The sequence below is a fragment of the Labrus mixtus genome, chromosome 4 (genome assembly GCF_963584025.1).
Source record: "Labrus mixtus chromosome 4, fLabMix1.1, whole genome shotgun sequence".
NCBI classification, from domain to species: domain Eukaryota; kingdom Metazoa; phylum Chordata; class Actinopteri; order Labriformes; family Labridae; genus Labrus; species Labrus mixtus.
In genome coordinates this window covers 3,868,537-3,891,389 of record NC_083615.1, presented here as the reverse complement: position 1 = coordinate 3,891,389, position 22,853 = coordinate 3,868,537, and the positions used below count along the sequence as shown (strand labels likewise).

The window sequence follows — 22,853 nt, the reverse complement described above, 5'->3', positions numbered from 1 at the left end:
TAATACGCGGCCTGCAGAATATTGTGTAATGCTTTCAGAAAAAAAAGAAGGTATACCAGAGTATATAAGGACAAGAATCAGCTAGAGAATTCACCCGCTGTGCAAACTACAGCAACATGCATGACATTAGCAGGAATGAGGGATCCATCTGTTTTGATCAGAAGTACAAGAACTGTTTTTTGTTTTTTTTAAAAAGACTGTTACCCTGTCTAACCCCCGGCCCTGTTCTGCATTGCATCTTCTTCTCTGCTGCTGCTGTGTTACACAACTCACCCCCCGTAAACATGTAGCTGTCAAAACACAGCAGGACTGGTTAAAAAAAAAAAAAAAAGCATCTCCTTCGTCTACCCTATTATAATCTCTGTGAGTGTCACTTCCTGCAGTATTGAGTGATCACAGGGGTCTGGATCAGGTTTTTTGGAGGCCTTGTCTCAGCTGCAGGTTTCACACTTCTGTGTGTGTCCTCCTGTGACCTGGCAGACATCAAACGTGTCACTGATACAACAGGTTTAAATAATTCAGGGCCTGACACAACTCTAATACTATACTTCAGCAGTAAACACTCAGTGGGAGGGGCCTTTAGGATGCTGTCTCTCTGTCTGACTTGATCTTTGTTTAGGACACTTAAACTGACATGATCTTCTGTTAAAGGCTTTATATGTGATTTTTTGATCCAGCAGATGTCGCCCTTGAGCACCAGCATGAAACCAAAACAACTCGCGGTGCATTGTTGTGTTAGCATGCTAATGCTAGCGATCTTTATTATGCTCGTATCTTCACACTGCATGTAAATTTACCTGAAATGAGCGTGATCTAGAAACACAGTTAAGCAGTGAGTACAGTATGTTATTCTTCTTTTCTCTAGTCCCTCAATTAAACAACTTTTATACACGAGGGGAGGAGTCAGCCGGCCGTCCCGGCGATGTAAACAAACTGAAGATAGGACTCTGAAAACTCTGAAAACATCACAGACAGTGGGACTCGGGTGTTACACCCATTGTAGACAGTCATGACTCACAGAGTTATTTTCAGAGGAGATACTTGATTTATATTATATTTAAGTGTGAAAAATCACATATAAAGCCTTTAATTTTATAAGATTCTTTTATTTTATTTTTATTAAAAATATCCTTATCGTGTTTGAATTTTGAACTTGAATCAATCATATTATTTTTGTAATTTTTTTGTCTTGACTAGTAACAACAAATGATGCAGACAACTTTCAAATCAGCTGTTCCATATTTACTTTGTCATAGCATTCATTTTCTTTACCCCCCCTCTCTCTCTCTCTTTCTCTCTCTCTCTCTCTCTCTCTCTCTCTCTTTCTCCCTCTCTCTCTCTCTTTCTCTCGCTCTCTCTCTCTCTCTTTCTCTCTCTCTCTCTCTCTCTCTCTTTCTCTCTCTCTCTCTCTCTCTCTCTCACACACACAATTACACACACACAAACACACACCTTTGGAGTCCGAGCCTCTAGTAACTGATAATGGTCCATTATGTGTCAAGTGGTCTCGGGAGTCAGAGGATTAAAAACCAAATGAACTTTCCTTCTGAGTGACTCTTGAGTACGATGAAGCTGTCCATCGCTCATTGGTTCAGGTTCATACCAGTGCATTACTGATTCATTCACTCGTCTTTAATGAGAGTGTGAGCTGTTGGATTCAGTGGACATTAATCTATAAGAAGAGCAGCCATCAAAGATTGTACAATAAAAAAAAAAACTTTGTCATGAAAGAAACCCTGACTTTATATCTTAAATTCACCCTCTGTGTTTTCCTGCTGGTATGCAGCTTCATGTTTGTCCACGTTTATTTGAAACACTCAAGAGGAGGCCGTCTCACAAACCGCAAGTATTCAGCGGAGCTGTGGGATCAAAATGTTTGTATTGGTCTTTGAAGATGTCCTGATGGGAGACTTCATGATTTCTGATTCAACTGGAAAATGTTCGGCTCAATCGAGTCATTGCTCTGAGGAATGTTCCTCCTGAGGGCAGATGAAAAACCACAGCAGATGTATCTAAATGTCCACGAGTCACGTCTGAGCGTGAGAAAAAAATGCTGCTGCTGTTTTACATTACATTTCAAAATGTAAACATTTCAAACCTCCAGCTCAGAAAATAAAAACAAGCTTTCTTTTGGATGACCTGTAATGCTGCAAATGTTAGATTATAATCACTTATGTATAGCATTACTTTATTTTAACTTAAGATTCAAAATGTTTTCAACCACTTGTGTGTATAAAACAGCTCTGCAGCTTTTAAGGTTCAAATATAGAGGTAAATAAAACACTGTTCTGTGATTAATGGTCCATGATTGTCTTTTCTGTTTCACTTCAGAAGAATGCATCTAAAATCCAGCTCGACTAGATGTTGCACTGCATGTGTAGAAGTCACTATTCTACACATGCTGTTAACATATGCATACAGATTCATTCAGACAAGGACACATCAGTACAAAAACACAACATTACATGTGCACATCAGAAGGCTTTTGTGATTGAAGTTGGTTTGAAATGGGGGAAAAGACCAACTTTTAAACATCTGAGTCAACATCTGAGTCAGGATAGATCTGTGGATGTCATTTATAAAATTCAAGATTATTTGTTTTCATTTGGAGATGGATGAGATTTGAAAGCAAAAAAAAAAAAAAGTGCAGATGTAATGTAATTCAGGTTTGTAGAGCAGCAGACATGTGGGTTTGTGGCTGATGGAGAGTTTACAGGAAGTGTTTGAAACCAGCTGCGCGTCGACTAAAGCAGTTAGCTGTCTATAGTGTGGGTCCATGATACGACAACCTTTGAATTATTTGTGTTGTTAAACGATCATGGCTTAGTCACCAACGATTTTTTTTGTGTACATTTAGATTTTGGACCAAAACTAAAAAATTATGTTGTCCTCCACAACCACCGCTGCTTGAGGAGAAGATGATTATTATATACTTTTTTAATAAACAAAAAAATAGAATGGTTTTAAACCTTTCGCACAAAACTTTCTTCATTACAGTATTAATGGATTAAACACTTCTATATTTCAAATTTTTCACATTTCATCCCATTGCATGCGTGAAGCTGTAAAGCTCGTTTCTGATTTCTTGATCGATTTGATGATGACCTTTCAAAGAGCCGACCCCAAGTTAACTCTGAGCTTCTCCTTTGCTCCTCAGCTCCTTTACTCTGCGATCAAATAGATCATGCACCTGTGTGTTTTTTTTTGTCTTTGTTTCCATGCAGGGAGCCTGATATTCCAGCTTGGGCTCCTTTACTCTACCAGCTGCAGCTGCTGGACATCAGAGAGAAACCAGACCCCTTCACTCTGCCTGTCGCCGACCGCATTCGCATCGGCAACCAGAAACGAGAGCGAGGGAACTTTCATTTCCAGAGGGAGGAATACAGCATGGCTGCCAGAGCCTATTGCATGGCTTTAGATGTGCTGACCACACAGAGCAGAGGTATCCCAGCATCGCAACCTGAATTTATTCCACCTGGTTGCATTTATCAGAAATCTGTTGTAAGAGTTGTGTGCATGGAAAAGGAGAAAAATGGAAACAGTGGTCAAACATGCACACACATATGCATCTTAGGTTAAAAAGAGAGAATGTATAGAGAGTCAGAAACACATTTCAACACCAATCTGAGCCCGTAATGACATAACAGATCAGTGCTCCCTTCAGTCTGTCACCACACTAATCACTCTGTCACCATGCGGCGACACATCTCTCGGAGCAGAGTGCCTCCAGTAATGTTTGTGCTTAATTCTTTTGCATAATCGGAGCTTATCAACTTTGATGTGATTTCCACGTCCTTAATCACTCCAATCATTGACAAGGCAGGGCGGGCCTGTGAGGGAAATGTGCCTGAACAAGTGAGTGAGGAGAGAAACATGAACTGCTTCATAATGTGTCAATGCACGGTGGACCATGTGAGCCGGCTCATGTTGGATCGGAGAAGAGGAGTTCATCAGGGCATCAAGATGGTGCAATTAGAGTTTGAGAAGACAACAAATAAACATTAAAGCATATAGGCACCAACATCTTCTGTCTTTAGGGGGTCATTTTGGTACTTATTTTAGAAATGTGATTCATGACATTAGGAGGTTATTAAACCCCTGGAGTTGATTCATAATTTATAATGTGCCACTAAACAAGCTCTCTTGAATCACTAGAAATTAAATCTTTTAATTGTCTCATGATTTCACCAATTACCGAACCTTATGTACGTACAGTGAAGTAGAAAACATCTAATTGAAGTATTTATTCTGCTTATCTTTAAATACATTTGAAAAAAAATAAAGAAAGAGAGAGAGAGAGAGAGAGGGAGGGAGATTAAAAAAAACAGTCAGAGAGAGAAAGAGAAAAATTTGGTCTGAGCATTTCACAGATTCAAGTTATTTCACAAGAAAAATAACATAATATTAAATAATCATATAATAATCGCAAATGTAGAATTCAACATTCAGAGAAAAGGAATTTGGAGCTTAAACCTGAACTTTTTGAAACTTAAAAATGGTTTTAAGTTATGTCGAAGAACTTGCTCCTTCTGAAGAAATCTAGACCCAGAATGTTCACCTCACTCTGCATTCTCCCTTAAAGCTTACCCTGGCTTTTACTATTTAAGCTGTGGTCTTTGTTTTTTTTTTCCTCTGTTCTCATTAACTTGTTTTCAGCCTCAGTAAGCAGCTGTCCTCAGTGAAAACAACACTGTATATTATCAGCTGAGTACCAATAGTCAGGTATAGGCAGAGTAAACTATCAGCTGACTGTAATGTCTTTCATTCAGGAATTAGTATAGACCGAAAAACTCAGCTGAAAAGAGGCTCAAGATTGGACTTGTATTCATGATAAGACAAAAAGAATGAACCTGATTTACTTGAATCTTGCCCTGTAGTTGCTGAAAGGGTGAATAGGCATCTGAATTCATTTTCTAAATTGATGTGCACACACACAGATGTAGTCCTTGGCTGCTAATATAGGTCACCTATCATGCTCTGGGTCTGGTTTAAAAATTCCTTTTCACTAACATGTGCTCATTACCTGGGTCACTGCTGCATTCAGCTGGACATATTTGTGTCTAATGATGAAACCATACTGTTGTTACAGCCGCGACCGACACACAAAATCCAACTGAACGGAAAAACAGAACATGAACTGTCATTAGAATTAATTTCAATGAGAGTTTTTCTGGAAAAGTTGTAATATTTTTTTATATTCTGCACTCTTCATGGTCAGTCCCTTCTACTTTTCTTTTTTTGTGTGTGTGCGTGTCCACTACTTTTTGTAATCTTATTAAAGTAGTTAAGTAAACATCAGAGGCTGTGTGTTTGTGTCTCTGCACAGATGGCAGTGATGTCGGTGTGAAGGCAGAAGAGGAGGAGGTGAAGGACTACAGAGTGAAGTGTTTAAACAATCTGGCCGCCGCTCAACTCAAACTGGAGCAGTTTGACGACGCTCTGCGCACCAGCCAAGATGTCCTGACCCTGGAGCCCAACAACGTCAAGGCCCTTTTCAGGGCTGGGAAGGTGAAGACCCAATCCTTTTCCCCCAAATGAATACATCATGATTTGAACATTTAGAATAATACATAATATGGATTGAGATTGACAACAAATTGTTGCTTCATTCTTCTTATCTAGACTCTTGCCTGTTTTTGAGTAACATGTTCCTGCTGCACTTGCTCACACTTTTGGTTTTCCTCCTTCAGCTCCTGTCAGACAAAGGTGAATACAAAGAGGCCATGGAGGTGCTCAAAAGGGCCTTGAAACTGGAGCCAACCACCAAGGTGAGATTATGTGGGAGAGCTGGTCCGTCCTCTCTCCGTGTCACACACATAGGGCCATATGTCTGTTATTTGTTAAACAAAAAAAACCTCCAAAAGGTAGCTACAGAGAAGTGCACTGACTCAGCTGAGTTCATAGTAGACATATAGCTTTACCCACCTTTCACTTTTAATGCACAGCTTTAAAGGTGCACTCTGTAGATTTAGTAGTGACATTTCAAAGTTGGAGAAGGGAAACATTTCTATGCTGTTTCTGAACTAAATACACAAACTTCATTCAAATGAGAAAATGTTTGGAGCTTTAAAGCTACCAGGAGAGTTACAGTTTCACTCACCTGTGGGCCATAACTTCTCGCATAGCATTTTATCTTCAAACAGCGTTCCAGGGACCAAATTTTCCTCTGAGGACAGTTTGTGTATAGAGTTATGAACATATCGTACAGAATCTGTACACTTCTCCAACTTTCACATTTCTCTACCAAAACTCCACAGTGCACCTTTAAGCCTTAAAGGTATGGTTGATCATTTTATCCAGCATAAACTATTTTTTATATTTGTTTAAAACCGTCTTTACACCCGGACACTAATAAGTAAATCAAGTGCTGTGAAATCCAATAGAAAAAGAGTCGTCCTCCGTAGCTGCTGCCATCTTGAAAATAAAACAGACCTATCACTGCTGTGAGGTCCGGAGGGGAAGAACCAATCAAATGAACTGGTTTCAAGTCTTCTACGATCCAGCATGATTCTTTAATCAACGCAAGCAATCACGGCAGACCGTCCAAAAGACTCTGATCAAATTTAGTTCGGACCAAAGTCAAGCACTAACAGAGCAGTGAAGATATTAAATTCATAAATCAACGAGGCTTTTATAAACCAACACAGGCCAAACAAAATAAAAACAAATGTTACCACAAATTTCAGTTAATAGTCTCAGTCTGTATAAATATATTCCGAGAGTAATACCTGTTGAAAACAGTATTACATTAAATCTCCATCCAGTCAAAACAAAATCTTGAAGTCTAATGTTATGAGTTTGAATACAATGAATTTGATTTACGGCCTCATTAGGAACACATTACTCACAGTTTCCTTTCATCTACAGCTTGTTTTTTCATTGCATCTTTTCAGTTACCAGAAAACATTTTTAGTGAACTGTGAGCAGCACCTCCTTCAAGAAGAAAAACTCCCCCTTCATGTGCAATATGAAAGGGTCCAGAACAACTCATTTGTTTACACATTAAGAAAGGACAAGAGACGCCTCGCTTGTTATCCCACTGAGCTGCTCCTGTTCTGGGGGGGGGGGGGGGGGGGGCTGTTCTGTCTTGTTTGTGTGGTTCTTCTAATGCTGCCAAATACTCTGAGCAAACTGCACATCTGTCAGTCTGCAGATGTGACCACACTGCTCTCTGAGATGTCCGGCAACGACAGTAAAAATAACATGTGTGTGAGCTGAGTTTGCGCCAAATGCTCGGCGCTCCAAAAGTAATAAAGTGAAGGTGAGAGCGAGAGAGAGAGCCAGAGTCGACCCCCGAGAGCAACAGTTTAAAGACCACACTCTGTAAACGTTTTCTGTTTTCAGAAATGAAGACATTTTTTTAATTATATTTGAGGCTCTCTGGTTTCACTCGCTGCAGGCTGAGTTTGAGGCGAGCATCTCCATCAGCTGTTTACGACACACTGTTCCCAGTTACTCCAGTGGCCTCTGACCCACAGGGCACACTGCCACCAACACCACTACGTCTGCTCTTGTCTAGACAAAAACCAAAATATCTTCTTTGGTAATGACACCCTCGTCTCAAGGCTGGATTAAATAACGTTGGAGAAAACTGATTTTAGCTTCTGTGGGAAACGTTTTTTGTACTGCAATCGTAGACGATCACAAAAGACGATGAAGTGATGAAGTGAGTGGAAAAGAACCGCTCACAAGAACAATTTACACCCTCTCATGAGACGTTATTCACAGATATAACATCAAACACTGTGTTTGGACATTAGGTCAAAAGATAAAATGTTGATTCAAATGATTCTGTGGCTTCAACTCATCAGTGCTTTTTTGTTTCAGACCTCTGCTGCCCCCTGCTGGACATTTTTCAGAACTGCAACACATCATTTGTTAATCAAAGGTTTCAGATGAAGCAAGCAGCTTTTTTTTAACAGGACATATAAACTCTTTTTTTTTTTTGTTCTCCCTACTTTTCTTCAGGCGATCCACGCAGAATTGTCTAAACTGGTCAAAAGGCAGTCCGGAGGGAAAGACATTCAGGGGTGGAAACCGAAACCAGCCGAGACGCTCGGGGACAACATCGCACCTTTTCTGATTCCTTCTAGGAAAAGAGAACGATCTGTAAGCAACAAACAGAAACGTCTTAGGTGTGTTTTGTTCTGATAACAACGTGCTGGAGTTTCACTTTTCTCTGTTGTTGTTGTTGTTTTAGGGACTCTCCTGGAAGTTTATACTGGGAGCTCTGGTTGTGGCCTTGGGCAGCTTAGTGACGTCAATGGTTCTGACTGCAAGAAACTGAAAACCACTGCAGGGAGCTCTCAATCCTCAACGTCAGCATCATCCTCTTCATCGTGTGCAGGTTGCAGGGTTTGGTCTCCTGTCCTCTTAGGTCAGTTAATCTCGTAAGAGTTTTTTGACTGAAGGATTCTCACACTGTAGAAAAAATGGATCTCTGAAAGAGGTTCAGTATTTAGTATAACTGTGAATGTACAACATCAATTCTTCTATAACAGGAGAGATTTCTGATTAAGTTTTTATAATTTATATATCCAATTGTGTGTCTGTATTTGAAGGGAAAAGTTATCACAGGGAAAAAAAAAAAAGTCATTTTGTTTGATAAATTACCAACTGAAGTTGAAACTGCAAAGTTGTATTTCTCACGATGATGCTTAATAAAAAAAATGTTTGAAAAAAAAATACATGTTGTTTTTGTCACCCCAGAAAAAACGATAAAAATATCACAATTTCCTTTATTTATTTACATTTATTTAACTTCCAAATAAATTAAAAACCTACGAACAGTATTATAATATCATTATATTTATATTTGTGCAATCTTCACTTTGATCATGGAAATAACATTTAAGAAATACGTTGAACGCTTGAGTACGATGGAGGATTAGGGCCACGTTAAAAAAAATAAATTAAATTAAATTTTGAGATTAAAGTCGTGAATTTAGGATTTTAATCTGGAAATTAAATAAAATATATATTTTTTTTAACATGGCCCTAATCCTCCGTCGTACTTGAGAGTTAAAAATTCAAAAGGTTAAAAATGTTCTTTGCAAAAAAAACAAAAAAACAGTCTTCATCTCAGTACAAAAACACTTGGTCCTTCAGTGGCTCCTTAGATTTCTGTCGTCCGTCCTGTACCGTCAACAGCAGCCGGTCGGACTCTTCTTCTGGTTGAACGGACTCAGTCGGAGCTCGGAGTGGGACTGCCGCCTCTGGATGAAACTTTTCTTTACCTCTCTGTGAGCAGATAAAAAAAACAGGTCAAAGTAAAAGGACAAACACTTCAAACTGCGTCTCTGTCTTTGGCCCTCCTACCTGGCCAGATGAAGCACGGCCTCCACGACGTTGGTTCCCTCTTTGGCACTCGTTTCACAGAACAAGGCGCCGTACGTCTGCAAGCAAAAGCATCGACATGGCTGAGTGCGCTCGGTTTATTTACACACCTGGGAGGCTTTAGTGTCAGCATAAGCACGTCTTCATCAGTGGGGAATGAAAAAGTCGCACACCTTTGCCAACTTCTCTCCGTGCATGCTGCTCACACACTTGTTTTCTGGGAGCTGCTCCCGGAGGTCCACCTTGTTTCCAATAACACACATGGGGATTTTTTCATCTGTTGAATCCTGAATGAAAACAAAAAAAGGGAACTATGAAATACACCTCCTGCTTTTTTTTTTTTGGGGGGGGGGGGGGGGCTGGGTCATTCTATGTCATTGATTTTAACATTCAACACTTACATGGATCTGATCCATCCACGCTCTGACGTTAAGAAAGCTGCTCTCTGAAGTCACATCGTAGAGGAGCAGGACTCCATGAGCTTTACGGAAATAGGACCTGGCGATGCTACGAAACCTACAGTAACAGTTTAAAAAAAAAGTTCAGTGTTGCACCATTCATTTGTTCCAAAAGGAGCAGCATGATGACACAGTGGCCGTTACCTCTCCTGCCCAGCCGTGTCCCATATCTGCAGATTTGTCGTCGCTCCGTCCACCAGCAACTTCTTCATCTGGAAGTCAACTCCTGAGAAACAACGAGCACATTTAACATCCCTGACACTAAGATGATTTTGTGTTTGATTAAAATGTGACGATGTGTCTGCACTCACCCAGTGTTGTCTGAATGTCTCCTCTGAACTCGTTGAGCGTCAGTCTCAGCAGGAAGCTGGACTTCCCCGATCCCGCGTCTCCAGCTAAAACCAGACGGTACATCGGAGCGGGCTCCCCGGTCTCTTCTATGTCCGCTTCTAAAGGCTCCAGGATGGAACAAAAGATGACAAAGGTTAGCCTAAATATGTGGAGATGACGGTGTATTGTACCTTTTACTATAAAGACAAGACAACAGTAAGCAAGGATTTTACTAGGAAGGAACTTTTATTCTTGAATTTTGTTAAAAACTCACAACAAAAAAAAACCTCACTAGTGGAAATTGAATTGCTTGTAATCTAACAGACAACTTAATCTGGAGGAATTTAGTTTAAAATGATACATTTCATTGGTTGGAATTTAATATAATTCTTATTTTCGACATGATTTCAACAAACTGTTATAATAAGATCATGTAAACATTATAATTAAAGCATCTTAATGCTGTTCAAACTTAAAAAAATCAGTTTGGTGAGATGAATGGAGTGATACTGCTATCATTGATAAATATGTTTGCCCAGTTAAATGTTAAACATGTTGTTCTTCTTAGCTTAGTTTATAAGAATGCTCGTTTTCACAAAATAAAAATAAGGCTGTTTAGAATGTCAACTCAAATACTGGATGAATTACAGTTTGGCCCTGATGCTGTTGTTACATTTTTCCTTCCTAACCTGAGGTCTGGAATCTCCATTAAAGGCTTTATATGCGATTTTTTCATCCAGCAGATGAGCACCAGCATGAAACCAAAACAACTCGTGCTGCATTGTTGTGTTAGCATGCTAATGCTAGCGATCTTTATTATGCTCGTATCTTCACACTGCATGTAAATTTACCTGAAATGAGCGTGATCTAGAAACACAGTTAAGCAGTGAGTACAGTATGTTATTCTTCTTTTCTCTAGTCCCTCAATTAAACAACTTTTATACACGAGGGGAGGAGTCAGCCGGCCGTCCCGGCGATGTAAACAAAGTGAAGATAGGACTCGGAAAACTCTGAAAACATCACAGACAGTGGGACTCGGGTGTTACACCCATTGTAGACAGTCATGACTCACAGAGTTATTTTCAGAGGAGATACTTGATTTATATTACATTTAAGTGAGTTTCAGTGTCAGTGTGAGAGATACATATTTCTGCGACTTACTTAGTCTTCTAAAATGACTAAAGACCTGAAATGTTTTATTTAAAGGTGTCACAAAACAAAAAGGGTTTAGAGCCTCTGACAGTCTTCAAAAGAACAAAAAAATGATCAATAAAATGTTTTCTATTTTTAACTGAGACTTAAAGAGGTTCTCATAAAATCACTGCTTCCTGCAGAGGCCGCGTTACCTTTGAGGAAAATGCAGACAGACGTCTTCGCAGTGATGATGCAATGGAGCTCGCCCGACTCGGAGTCACAGAGAGAGCAGCTTCAGATTTCACTTCTGATATCTGTGAAGAAAAGAAAACACTCATTTAAAGTTACAACTCAACAGCAGGTTTTGAGTTTTCTGTCAGGACCCTTTGAATCCGATTGTGCATTCTGACCTCCACATCCGAAGGGGCACACGAGTAACTGTGGTGAACAGTTTCTGGCAGGCTCCCGTTGTCTTCGCTGTCGTAATCGCTGCCTGCGCTGTCGGTCGTTTCCATCGGCAGGGCCACGCCGCTGTCCAGGTACTTATCAGCCCAGGAGGCCACGTGAGAGTAGGTGGCTTTGCTTGAATCCAGCTCTGAGCTGCACACAGATCAGAAAACAACACTGGCTTCAGCAGTGACAATTTAACTCGCTGAGATCGATCTGCAGATCCCCAGAGGTGTGTACAAAACTTTGTGTACCTGCCGTGGTTGAGTGTGCTCTGTCGGAGCGGTTTCATCCTCCGGGCGGGGATTTCATTTCGGGGCGACAGCTGCTGAGAAGATTAGGAATGTCAGGCAGGAAACTTTACACTTGGAACTAGTGGAAAACAATTTACTGTCAGCTTTTATCTGATGTTCTGTAAAACCGGAGGGGGGTGAGGAAAGAGTGACTTACCCTCCTTTTAGCTGCAACGACTTCAGTGGCTAAAGCGGAGCGCAGCCCGTCGTTACTGTCATACAGGTTTTTGTTCATTTCCCTAATTACGGGTTCAAGGAAGAACAAGAAGACAGGGTCAGATAAGTGCAGTGACATTTACATAATACAGCTGGATGGACTCCAGACTGCAGAGTGAGCAAACATTTACAATAAAGACACCACTAAGTATTCAAGAGTCGAATAAGTTTACCTCATGATCGTCCTCTGAATACTGAAACCTTGTGAACTAAAGGAGTAGTTCACACAAACAGCAAAAATACATTTCAAATGTGTGTAAAACCTCCCATTATTTTACTTTAATAAGCTAATACAAGCACTTATACATGTTTTTAACTCACAAGATAATTAGAATATCTAGAAATATAATGAACATGTAAAGGTTTTCAATGGAACATAAATACAAATGTTCATTATTTTTATTGCAAAGCCTCCAGGTATGGTTACATTTGTAAAAGAGGGTGTTATTGAAGGGTTTTAAATTTGACTTGAAGTGACCTTTTCTTCATCAAACCCCCTCCCTAAACGTCCACAGCAGATAAAAAAGACGTCGTGAAAAACAGACGTACTGGAGAATCTGAATCTGGCTGGAGTAGGACTGGTATTCCTCAATCATCCTCCTCAGCTCTTCTGATTCTCTGCCAAGAAATACAAGTGACACGTTGTGCTGCTGATCTTACTCCTGGATTATGTTTTGGCGTCATACCCGACATCGTGATCTTTGAGATGCTGCCTCACCTGTCATGCTGAGCTTTCTGGTCTGCATACATGTTCTTCAGCTTGTCCAGGTCAGAGTGCAGGATGGCGATGTTTGTCTGGGCCTGCAGCAGAGACCCTCGCAGCTGCTCATTTTCCTTTGGAGGAGAAAGTTTGATTTACAGAAACAATGCTATACAAAAACATATACACGTGTTTGAATAAAACCAGAACCTTATTACCTCGCTCAGATTGCTGATTTGTCTGTTCAGTCGGGTCATCTCCTCCTTTGATTCCTTGAAATCAGAGTCCTCTTGGCTCTGGAGGACAAACAGTAATCATAAACAGACCGGTTCATACGGGATTTATTTTCATTATGCTGTTCTATCTATTGCTTAAAGAAATAAGGGCAGGCTCAGTTAGAAATGCACGTGTGTAAATTGTAGCAGAACTAATAGAAAAATAAAGAACAAACACATACTTGAATAAGGATTTTCCTTTTTGTTACTTTTTTAAACTTTCATGTTAGTTTCAGCGTTCTTACTGCTGAATACTAAAAATGTATCCTAAGTTATGTCTATTGCTGCATATTAACCAAAAAAGTGCTATTAAATATTCTATTAATTTAAAAATGACAACGTGTGCCCTCATGCAGAAGCAGAAGCCTCGTGTCAGTAACAACCTACAATCTAAAGTTAGATTATAAACTGACAAATACCCAACAGACATTTAAACGTTTCTGCTGACTTGTCTTTTGTTTCATGTTATTTAAAGCTGTTGAAAAGAACACATATACATTCACAGTGTTTCCCCTACTATTCATTTGAATTGGTGTGCCCCCCCCCCCCCCCCCCCCGACTCCCCAACACAAAATCACACCCAAAAAAAAAACTATCTATTTATGGAATTGTTGTAATTTGTGTGTGTTCATTTCAGCAGAGAATGAGAACGAGAGTATTTCATGTGTTTCACTGTCCTGACTGTAATGAAGCCGATGAGAGGCTGAAGGTCGGCCTGATATCTTCTCTGATGCGCTTTCCAAAAGAAAATTGTGATAAGAATTAAGTTTGACTTTTTATGAACGAAAAAATCAACTTATGATAACGAGCATCAACTCAGAATCAAAGTAATCACAGTGAGACAGAAGCGATAGCGGGTAACGAAACATACGGCGACCCAGCTCCCCCCCCTCTCTCTTCCTCTGAGAACAAACAGGTGAACAGGTAAACCGGTGAACAGGTGAGTTAAACCAACACCACATCTCCTCCCATACCCCTGTGACCCGCTATCCCCCTACTCAATATAGATCCATCCACGGCTCCAACACTGACGGACACATCTCCTTTATGATTCACTTTCAGGCGCAGCAGCAGGATATCCGTTCTGACCGGGCCTCTAACCTGAAGAAGTGACTCTTTTCTTTTCTTTTATCATCTTCTATCACCTGCAAACTTTTGATATTTTAATTGACACCTCAGTGAAGCATGCTGCTCTTTTAGTGAAAACACACTAAAGATGGTATAGACCAAGACAATCCTCTTGCTTTGATGATCTGGATGGATTGTTTTTATTGATAGCTGGGAGGGAGAGAGAGAGAGAGAGAGAGAGATCGTCGATGGGTGATCTACAAAGACTTTTAATGACAGCGATAAAGTGACGCACTGCGCAGTCTGTTGATGAGCGTGCCAAAACAGAAACAGTCTGTTTGGTGCTTTAAAGATAATTAAGAGACACCAGACCAGGCAGCAGCTTCCAGCACTAACTCCTGCCTGTCCCTCTCCCCTGGCTGCAAGAAAGACACTTTTTCACTAGAATTACTGTGAGGGGAAACTTGAGATAAGCTTCAGACCCCCTTCTGTTGTCTGTTTTGCTCAAATAGATCCTGACATGTTTATTAACGTTGAATATGCTCTACCAGAAGAGCAAGATGTGAGGTCTTTTAAAAATCCAGTATGAAAGGTGACTTCCAAAGAATGTGAGGAATTTGAAAGCCCTCCTGCCTTCCTGGTGCAGCAAAGTTTACCACAGATATTTAGTCAGAGCTGCATACGTCAGAGCTCATGTATTGTGTTTCAGATAGAGCTGCTTTCTTCACTCTTACAAACGATACAGAGGAAAAAAACACACAAGGCCATCTTCATTCAAACTGTTCAACATGGAGGCACAAAGTAATGCATCTCTCCAGATATGTTCAAAGACAGGACGGAAACAGGGAAACAAGAAGCACTGTGAGTGGAAACTGAAGCATACAACATGGTAGATCTACGTTTGGTCAATCAGCCTTCTCCATTAAAGGCTGCAAACTCTAGAACACATTAAACACCTGAAATAAAATGAATCTCAGACTTAAAATCTTTTACAAAACAGGTGAAATGCTCAAAGCAAGCCAGAGTCGTACCTTCAAACTTTATTTTAAACTGGTTTATAGCATTTGTATTGTATATGTATTTGAATGTATCCTCATATCGTGTTATTGGGTTTTATGTAACTGAATGTTGTACATTTTAATCTGGTTGTTTACACAAAGGCCCAACCGGGGACATGAGTTGGAAATTAGCAATAGCTATATACTCTTTATGCAGCACATCAGTTTCATGCTTTGTATTGAAATTATGTTAAATTGCATCGTCCCTATTAAAGTTCAAATTCAAAATTCATGACGTGTGGGGGAAACCCACCTTCAACAGTCGGTCCACAGCTGCGTGCAAGTCTGTGACCTGGTTCTGGTGCTTCCTCTGCATGGTGGCCAAAATTGCCTCCATTTTCTTGCGCTCCTGCAACACATGAAACCAAAGCAGTGAGAGGGGTGCGGCGGACTGGCTGCGAGCCTTAAGAGAGAGGCTTTTCATCTGACTGTACAGAGGCTCTTTGTGCACAGAGAGAGATGTGTAATCTGCTGCACAACAAAGACACAGGTAGACCCACAGGAACCAAACGCAGAACGTGTAGAAAGTTGAACTTTATATGTACAGTCTTTTTAGTCTCTTTGCTTTTGTCTACTGTCTATTGAGGAAACTTGGCTTCATCCACTTGAAACACTCACCTCGCCTCTCACCCTCTCCTCTGTCCTGGCAAGCTGCTGCTGTATATCCTCCTCCAGCTCTGTCAGCTGACTGTTGTTCATCTCCTCGGCTCTGTTTCAACAAAAAAAAAAACACAAAGAAATGCCTCCTGTTCATATGCCAAGTCTAACAGACTAGATTTCACTACAGTTGTGACTGTCCTGCTCTCTCGTCAGGCAACATGTGACCCAACCGGAGTGGAGGGAGTTGAAAGAAACAGCATTAGAAAAGCAGACTCCGCATGTGGAATCACTGAGTCAGGTTTTTTCTCTAAAGTGCCCCACATGTTATTAAGTTTTATGTCAAGATAAGAATTGAATTCAATCACCAGGGGGTGAAAATATAAACACAATAGATCGATGGAGAGATGGCCAGTTTGTTAAAGGGTTAAAACAAAAACAAGACAGGGCAGTTTTTTTTTTAAGTTTTCCTACTTCCTCATACAAGGAATGTCACCTTTCTCATTCTGAGCCGTAACTGAACCAGAGAAGGAAACAAAGAAAGACAAAAAAAAAACAGCTTAGATACAACGTTCTCTCCCACGTGAAATACTGAAAATCAACAGTTAAGTAAAGGTTCTATGTGACGGATAATAATATAGATTTATTATTATAGAGTGAAATCACACGTTCTTTAAGTCTTTGACACACGAGCTGCAGTTTATATTACAGTGTTGTAAGTTACCACTCTGATCAATCTTTAATTATTTTTTTTAAGTCATGCATCTTATATGTGCTGCAAACCAAACATTCAGGATCTCAAGACGTGTCCTGAGAGGAATAATGTTTCTACTTTTTCTGTATCTTGTTAATACTCACTCGTCTCTGTAATCACTAGTTATGATTCTTTTTCTTTTATTTTTAAATGGCAGCTTGACTCTTGACTTTTTTCAGTAACTGGCCAAATGAAAATGTGCTAAACACTTTTTTAGAGCGTCTCCTTCACTGTCCTGCCTTCAATTTAAAATGGAATTATGCCTCTAACAACTCCTTAAGTTTCCGTCTACAACCCGATAAGTCCTCCTGTAGGGTTTGTGATGTAGACTTTAGGGGAGTTTACCAAAATGTATAAAAATGCACTTTCTTGTCAAACTGGAGTCATCACTATGTTAAAATGTATCTTTCCACTGAATACTTTCCACACATACAGTCTTCACTTGTGTACATGGGAGTGATAGAGCGCTGCCTGCGTCACATGCTGGTATGATTATCACCTGAAGCTCAATCTTTATCAGAGCCATTGGTGGAGATGAACAGCAGGCTCCCTGTCCTGCTTTTCATCCAGCGAGAGGAAATGAGATTAGAGGATTCACATATTACTTTATGGTTCAAATCCATAAACAACAGGATCGGACTCAAAACACTGAGGACTCCTCAGGAAGGAATAGAGCAAACAGATCTTCCTGAGGATATTCAGTGCACATCATTTGAATTTGTTAATATTTGTTGTTCTTGTTCTGCAGTATGTCAAAGAGTGTGTTAGTTCGATTGGAGAAACAGAAAGAAATGACACATTTCAGTCACTAAAAGCTTCTTAAAAATATAAATTCTAGCCATGTCAGTAGACAAAGTTGTTCAGCCTTGTGCTCCACAAACAACCTCACACTGCACACAATCTGTACAATTACCACAAACTCAAAGGTTGGCCCCCGTTAGTGTCACCCATACACGATTTGACCAAAAGTGGAATATGCTCAGCAGGATTTCCTTTCATGTTCCTGAGTTAATATTAAGTTGAATAAGTGCCGGAAAAGTGTTTAAAGAAATTATGTCACAGTGGAGTTGACCTTCTGTTTATAATATATCAACAATTCACCAATTGCTGCCTGACGTGTGTTCGAGCATTTTGCCCCTAATAGCTTATGAATTCTTCAGCTATGGGCCAAAAGGGTTTGGAAAGGTATTCAAATCAGTTCATCATGGAGTCAAAGTGGATATTTATTTAAAAATCTGAAGACGTTTCCTTCAGGCATCCCTGAAATATAATGAGAATGAGATGGACTAAGGTTGATCTGATACCAGATATTTAAACTTGATAGGATAATAGTAAAAGTCAAATGATGTTGACACCGGTTTTGATACCGCAGCAACAAAATTACAAGTCCTACACCCAATACTGGCTCATTTATTTTCTTTAATTACCAAAAAAAACGAACATAAATTCCAGCAGCACACTCTTTGAAAATAGACCAAAGAAAGAAACGTGGCCACTGGCTAACTTATTTGTGCATTTGAGACAGTGATCATTCTCTTCTGCTCGCAGCAGCATTTGGTTAAAAATACGACTTAATATCTGAAGGTTTTTGTTTTTTTTACGTTTCAATACATTTCCATACCATCATTAAAATAACAGAGTGTTCCATTTTAAGAAAAAATAATGAATCCTCGAAAATGTTGACAACTTCAGAAAACTTAATGCCATTGGCTGCAGTTAAGGTAATCAATCCCAGAAACACTTTCATTTCTTTCCACATTAATCTCAGTTCAGTTATTAGTAAAGTCAGTTTACAGCATCGTCTAAACGGCCATAACTGCTTATATATTAAATGTTTCTAATATTAAATCTAAATCAAATACTCATGGGATTGCTCTTTACACAAAATCAAAAATAAATGTCAAGCAGTCAGTGGATACACTGGAGTCAGTGGCAGGGTTTATTTATTGTCTATATGGTTTACAGCCACAAGAGGGCAGCAGTCGATCACTGCAGTGTAGTCAAAACAAGCCTTCACACCTTCTGGATTTAGAAAGGACTACTCTGAGAGGTGAACCCCAACAACTGATGTTCTCACAACTTGCACGTTATTTGATTACAATGTCCTTATACTTAGTGTACAATTATTTTTAATAAGCATTTTAAACAAGCTGAAAAAGCTGAGGTTTGCATTTACCGCTTTAAGCTGGTCTCCAGCTGTTCACACTCCAGCTTGCTGTCCAGACTTTGACTGAGCAGAGCGTGGATGATTTCCTCGTACTGCTGCAGCACAGTCATGTTTGCAGAGGTGTGAATGGACTGGTAAAGCTCGGCCAGCTGCTCCTTGAGACTGAAGGAGGAGAACAAATATAGTTACTACCAGCAGTGAACGGGTCAGTGATCACACAGCACCCAAAAGTGTATCTTTCTTGTGTCACAGACTCACCCCTCATGGGCTTGAAGGCCAATGTAGGAAGTAGTTAAACAGTGAGTCACAACACTATTTATTGTACAACTCTCTAACCAGTTCATAACGTCAAACAAAAGTTTTTATTTAGATTAATAAGGTCTACTTTGTCTTAACCCGGCATTAAATACTGAGAAAGGGACAACCTTTTATTAAACAAATAATGTGATTGTGTGTTTAAGGATCATCATTAGACAATCACATGTTTGGCTCAGCCACAGGTAGACGTGCAAACAGTTCATTTATCAACTGATACGGATATGACCTGAAGATATATTAAACATGTTTGTATGTTTTAAGGTCTGCAAAAACACTTGGGAGAAAATATACCCCCCCCCCCCCCCCCAAAAAAAAAAGTGACTGATTTATTGTATAGCCTATCTATCTATATTTCATCTTACAACTTGTTCACTTTTTAGTTTCATTGTAAATAATTAACTTTCTGATCTATTAACTTACATAGAAATATAAAACTCTTGTTAATGATTATGAGCTCTCTCTCTCTCTCTCTCTTTTAGTTTTAATATTGCTTCAAGAGTTGCTTTCTCTGTTCGTCGCCTACCATCTAGCCTTGGTCACTTCTAAGTGAATTTAAAAAGGCCCACTTAACAATAAAGCACTTAGTTTACAGCCATTTGGTAGGCCTACTCCAGGCTACAATAAAGCCTCCTTTCATGAAGGTCATAAAAACAAAACTTGATTCAACTACATACTTATTTACGAAGAGGCAATACTAGACCTAAGTTAGTTAAACGCCTTTAAGAGGCCTACATGAGAGGTGTATTTACTTTTTTTTTTTTTTAAATACTTTATTGCAGGCTGTTTTACTTCATTACAAGTTGTCATATTTCATCACAAATTTTGTTCATCCTGGCACATTTTTATATATCATTTTTTAAACATACAAGAATACATACAACATGAAATAAAATAAAAATAGATAAAAATCCAAAGAAAAGGTACGAAGAGAGAAAAGATAATTAAATTAAGATTTAGACAAAAAAAAATAATAATAATAAAAAAAAAATAATAATAAATAAAACCGTTAATAGAATGGGGGGGAGGGGGTTGTTCTTTCACTACTCTCTTAATTTAATATAATTCAATTTACATACCTGTTATTATTCCACTTTATCTGTTTCCTTTATCCATTTACTCCAGTAACACATGAATTCATCTTATCTGTTTCTTAGCCTATACGTAATTCTTTCCATTTCTTTTATATCTTCCACAGAGGTGTATTTACTTTGACTAAAAGACTATTTCATTAAGTTAAAGTTAGCTTAATCAAGGTATTAACATGAGTTTGACAACAACAACAACAACAAAAAAGCTAATATTTTTTAAGCCTACTCAAAGGAATTTTCTTATTTTTCATGACAACAGCAATAGTAATGACAGCAGCACATATTGTAACCGTAGACTGTACATATTCTAACGTTGGAGATAAGGTAGGGCTGGCAGTTTTTAAGATATATCGATATATTTTCAATCGAGATAAAGGATAAGACAATATCGTTAATATCGATATAGTTCATGTTGCATTAAAATAATGTTATATACGTCTTCGGTAGAGCTGCCAGTTCACCTATTTCTCATCTCCCTCTTCACTCTGCTCCTCTCTCTCTGAGCCAAACTCAACAAACTAAATGGTTAACAAAAGACACAACTGTGTTTACTTTGTTATACGGAAAAAATAATTAACTTCACAAACAGGAAGTTTATTGTCATGTACATGTTGAACTTGTGCAACTGACTCTTAATAAAATACATATCGATATATATCGAGTATCGGCATTCAGTGAAAAAATATCAAGATATTAGTTTTGATCCATATCGCCCAGCCCTAAGATAAGGGCACAAGCATAAAAGCAAAAGGGGCCAACACAACTATCTCCATGACAACAGAGCCTAGACCAAGCAAAAAGTGAACCTTGAAAAATTTTGTTTCACCTTGTCTAGGAACCTTTGTGGTAAACTGTTAGTGAAATATAAGTGTACTTTATCAAGTATGTCAACGTTAAATTAATTAAAAAATAATAATAATAATAAAATAAAATAAAATAAATAAATAAATTACTGCTGAAATATCTAACCTTAAACAACATTTTATTTCATTTGTGATCTATAGGTCACATCATATTATAGCCAACAATGTGTAGCTTTTCTGTACGGCGTATCAAAAAACGCTAATAAATAATGTTCAAATGGACCGCAGCTATTGACGTAAGGTGTTGGTTATTGACGTAAACAAACGTCCCAGTAGCCGCTGGCTGGCTGCTGAATCCTGCTCAACATGGAGTGAGCGCCCGGATGTTACTCTACCTTTCAGAGACGACGGACTCCTCTGCATCTATCCTGCACAAGAACTCTCCCCACGGACTGTTCGGGTAATTGGTCGACCCGGTGGTGTCCAAAGACGCCAAGTTAAGAGTCTCCGAAACCTCCCGAAACCTGGACGAAAACTTGCTGTAGGTGATGGAGCCGTCTCGGTCCTCGTCGAATTTGTCGAACAGAGTTTGTATTTCACTTTTGGGGACGTTTAGCTCCTGGCAGACAACGGTGAAGTCCTCGTACTCTATCTTACCGGACTTGTTCACATCACACGCAGAAAACAGTCTGCGAAGGCTTGGTCTGTCCATAGTTAAATGTTTAAAAAAAAAAACATGCAAAGGTGATCAAATGTGACGGTAAAATCCAATAACCAAACTTCGGCTGCGTGACGACTTAAATAAAATCCTGTGCTCAACTTTCAATGAAGGTTTTTTTTTTTTTTACATAGGTGCTAAAGAGGCGCTGATTGGTCCATGTCTCCACGTAGGCGGGTATCGTCCTGAACAGGTGGACCCAATGTCCCACTTCCTGCCTGCTGCCATAGCAACCGTCGTTTATTTGGATGAATCCAGAAGAGATGTCATCATTATGAGCTCTGGAACTTAAATACAACACAAGTACAACAGATACGCAAGTGGCTCTATTTGCCTTCAAGGTGTGTGCATGTGACAGTTTTATCAGACACTCCTCTTAGTTCCCCTTTGCAGACTCCACCCTAAAAGATTAAATAGTGAAATAGGTTGCCTGCTAATAAAACCTAAAAAAAACAAAAAACTCAACATCTTACCCAAGCATTGCATGTTAGAATTTTCCACGTATTTAAAATCACGAGCCATTCAAATAGAAAATTATCCATTTGATCTTTATTTGAAAAATTAAAATAAAGTGCTTTTTATATACAATACAAAAAAAAGAGGAAAAAACAGTAGTGATGTATGATACAAAAAAATACAATTCACAATATTTTGGCAGCTGAATTTACAAAACATTTTTTTTTTTTTTTACATAAAAACTATTTTTTTTTTTTTACTTACAATACATGTTGATAAGAAGTCTGAGCAACTTGTACTGTCACAAATAGAAGGCCAGACTACAGTGGTTTTTATTAAGAGAGAGCAGACGACAATACTTTCATGGTGGGCGTTATAATTTTTTTAGGCTTGTAATTCAAATAAAAGCATGTTCAATACCTGCGCGTATTTCACTCAAAAATCAATGCCACTAAATATTTTGTTCTGCGTGTCAGTTGAGTAATTGTTCCGATGAGCGCCACTTCACAAAAAGCTGCCATTTGTTTTTTTTTAATAACAGTCAGAGCATGAGTGTTTCTTAACCTGGCATTGATTATAAGTAACCAGTCTTTGAAATTCACACAGAAGTCATTTTTGCAGTGCCATTAAAAGAAAT

The 22,853-nt window shown here is 39.1% G+C and overlaps 2 protein-coding genes and 1 long non-coding RNA gene across 3 annotated transcripts in view; 2 read left to right on the top strand and 1 right to left on the bottom strand.

Annotated features, from left to right (window-relative positions):
* Positions 1-8,685, top strand: part of fkbp16 (FKBP prolyl isomerase 16) — a 33,686-nt gene extending 25,001 nt beyond the window's left edge. The window contains exons 4-8 of the mRNA XM_061035220.1: positions 3,225-3,442; positions 5,327-5,508; positions 5,691-5,768; positions 7,969-8,109; positions 8,201-8,685. Of these exons, the coding sequence (XP_060891203.1) occupies positions 3,225-3,442; positions 5,327-5,508; positions 5,691-5,768; positions 7,969-8,109; positions 8,201-8,287 (706 nt within the window). The 3' untranslated portion in view covers positions 8,288-8,685. The remainder of the gene's footprint in view (positions 1-3,224; positions 3,443-5,326; positions 5,509-5,690; positions 5,769-7,968; positions 8,110-8,200) is intronic.
* On the bottom strand, positions 8,618-21,897 carry rasef2 (RAS and EF-hand domain containing 2). The gene is made up of 17 exons (XM_061035217.1): positions 21,438-21,897; positions 18,843-18,995; positions 15,934-16,024; positions 15,569-15,664; positions 13,133-13,210; positions 12,933-13,048; positions 12,764-12,832; positions 12,156-12,237; positions 11,960-12,030; positions 11,669-11,858; positions 11,471-11,572; positions 10,106-10,250; positions 9,939-10,020; positions 9,738-9,852; positions 9,510-9,623; positions 9,319-9,395; positions 8,618-9,240 (listed from the first exon to the last, which is right to left on the bottom strand). Exons 1-17 carry the CDS (start codon positions 21,752-21,754, stop codon positions 9,144-9,146), a joined length of 1,995 nt encoding a protein of 664 aa, XP_060891200.1. The 5' UTR covers positions 21,755-21,897; the 3' UTR covers positions 8,618-9,143.
* On the top strand, positions 21,491-22,458 carry LOC132972414 (uncharacterized). Its single transcript, XR_009672910.1, has 2 exons — positions 21,491-21,629; positions 21,895-22,458. It is a non-coding gene; the product is annotated as an uncharacterized LOC132972414 (long non-coding RNA).
* Positions 22,459-22,853: the final 395 nt, after the last annotated feature.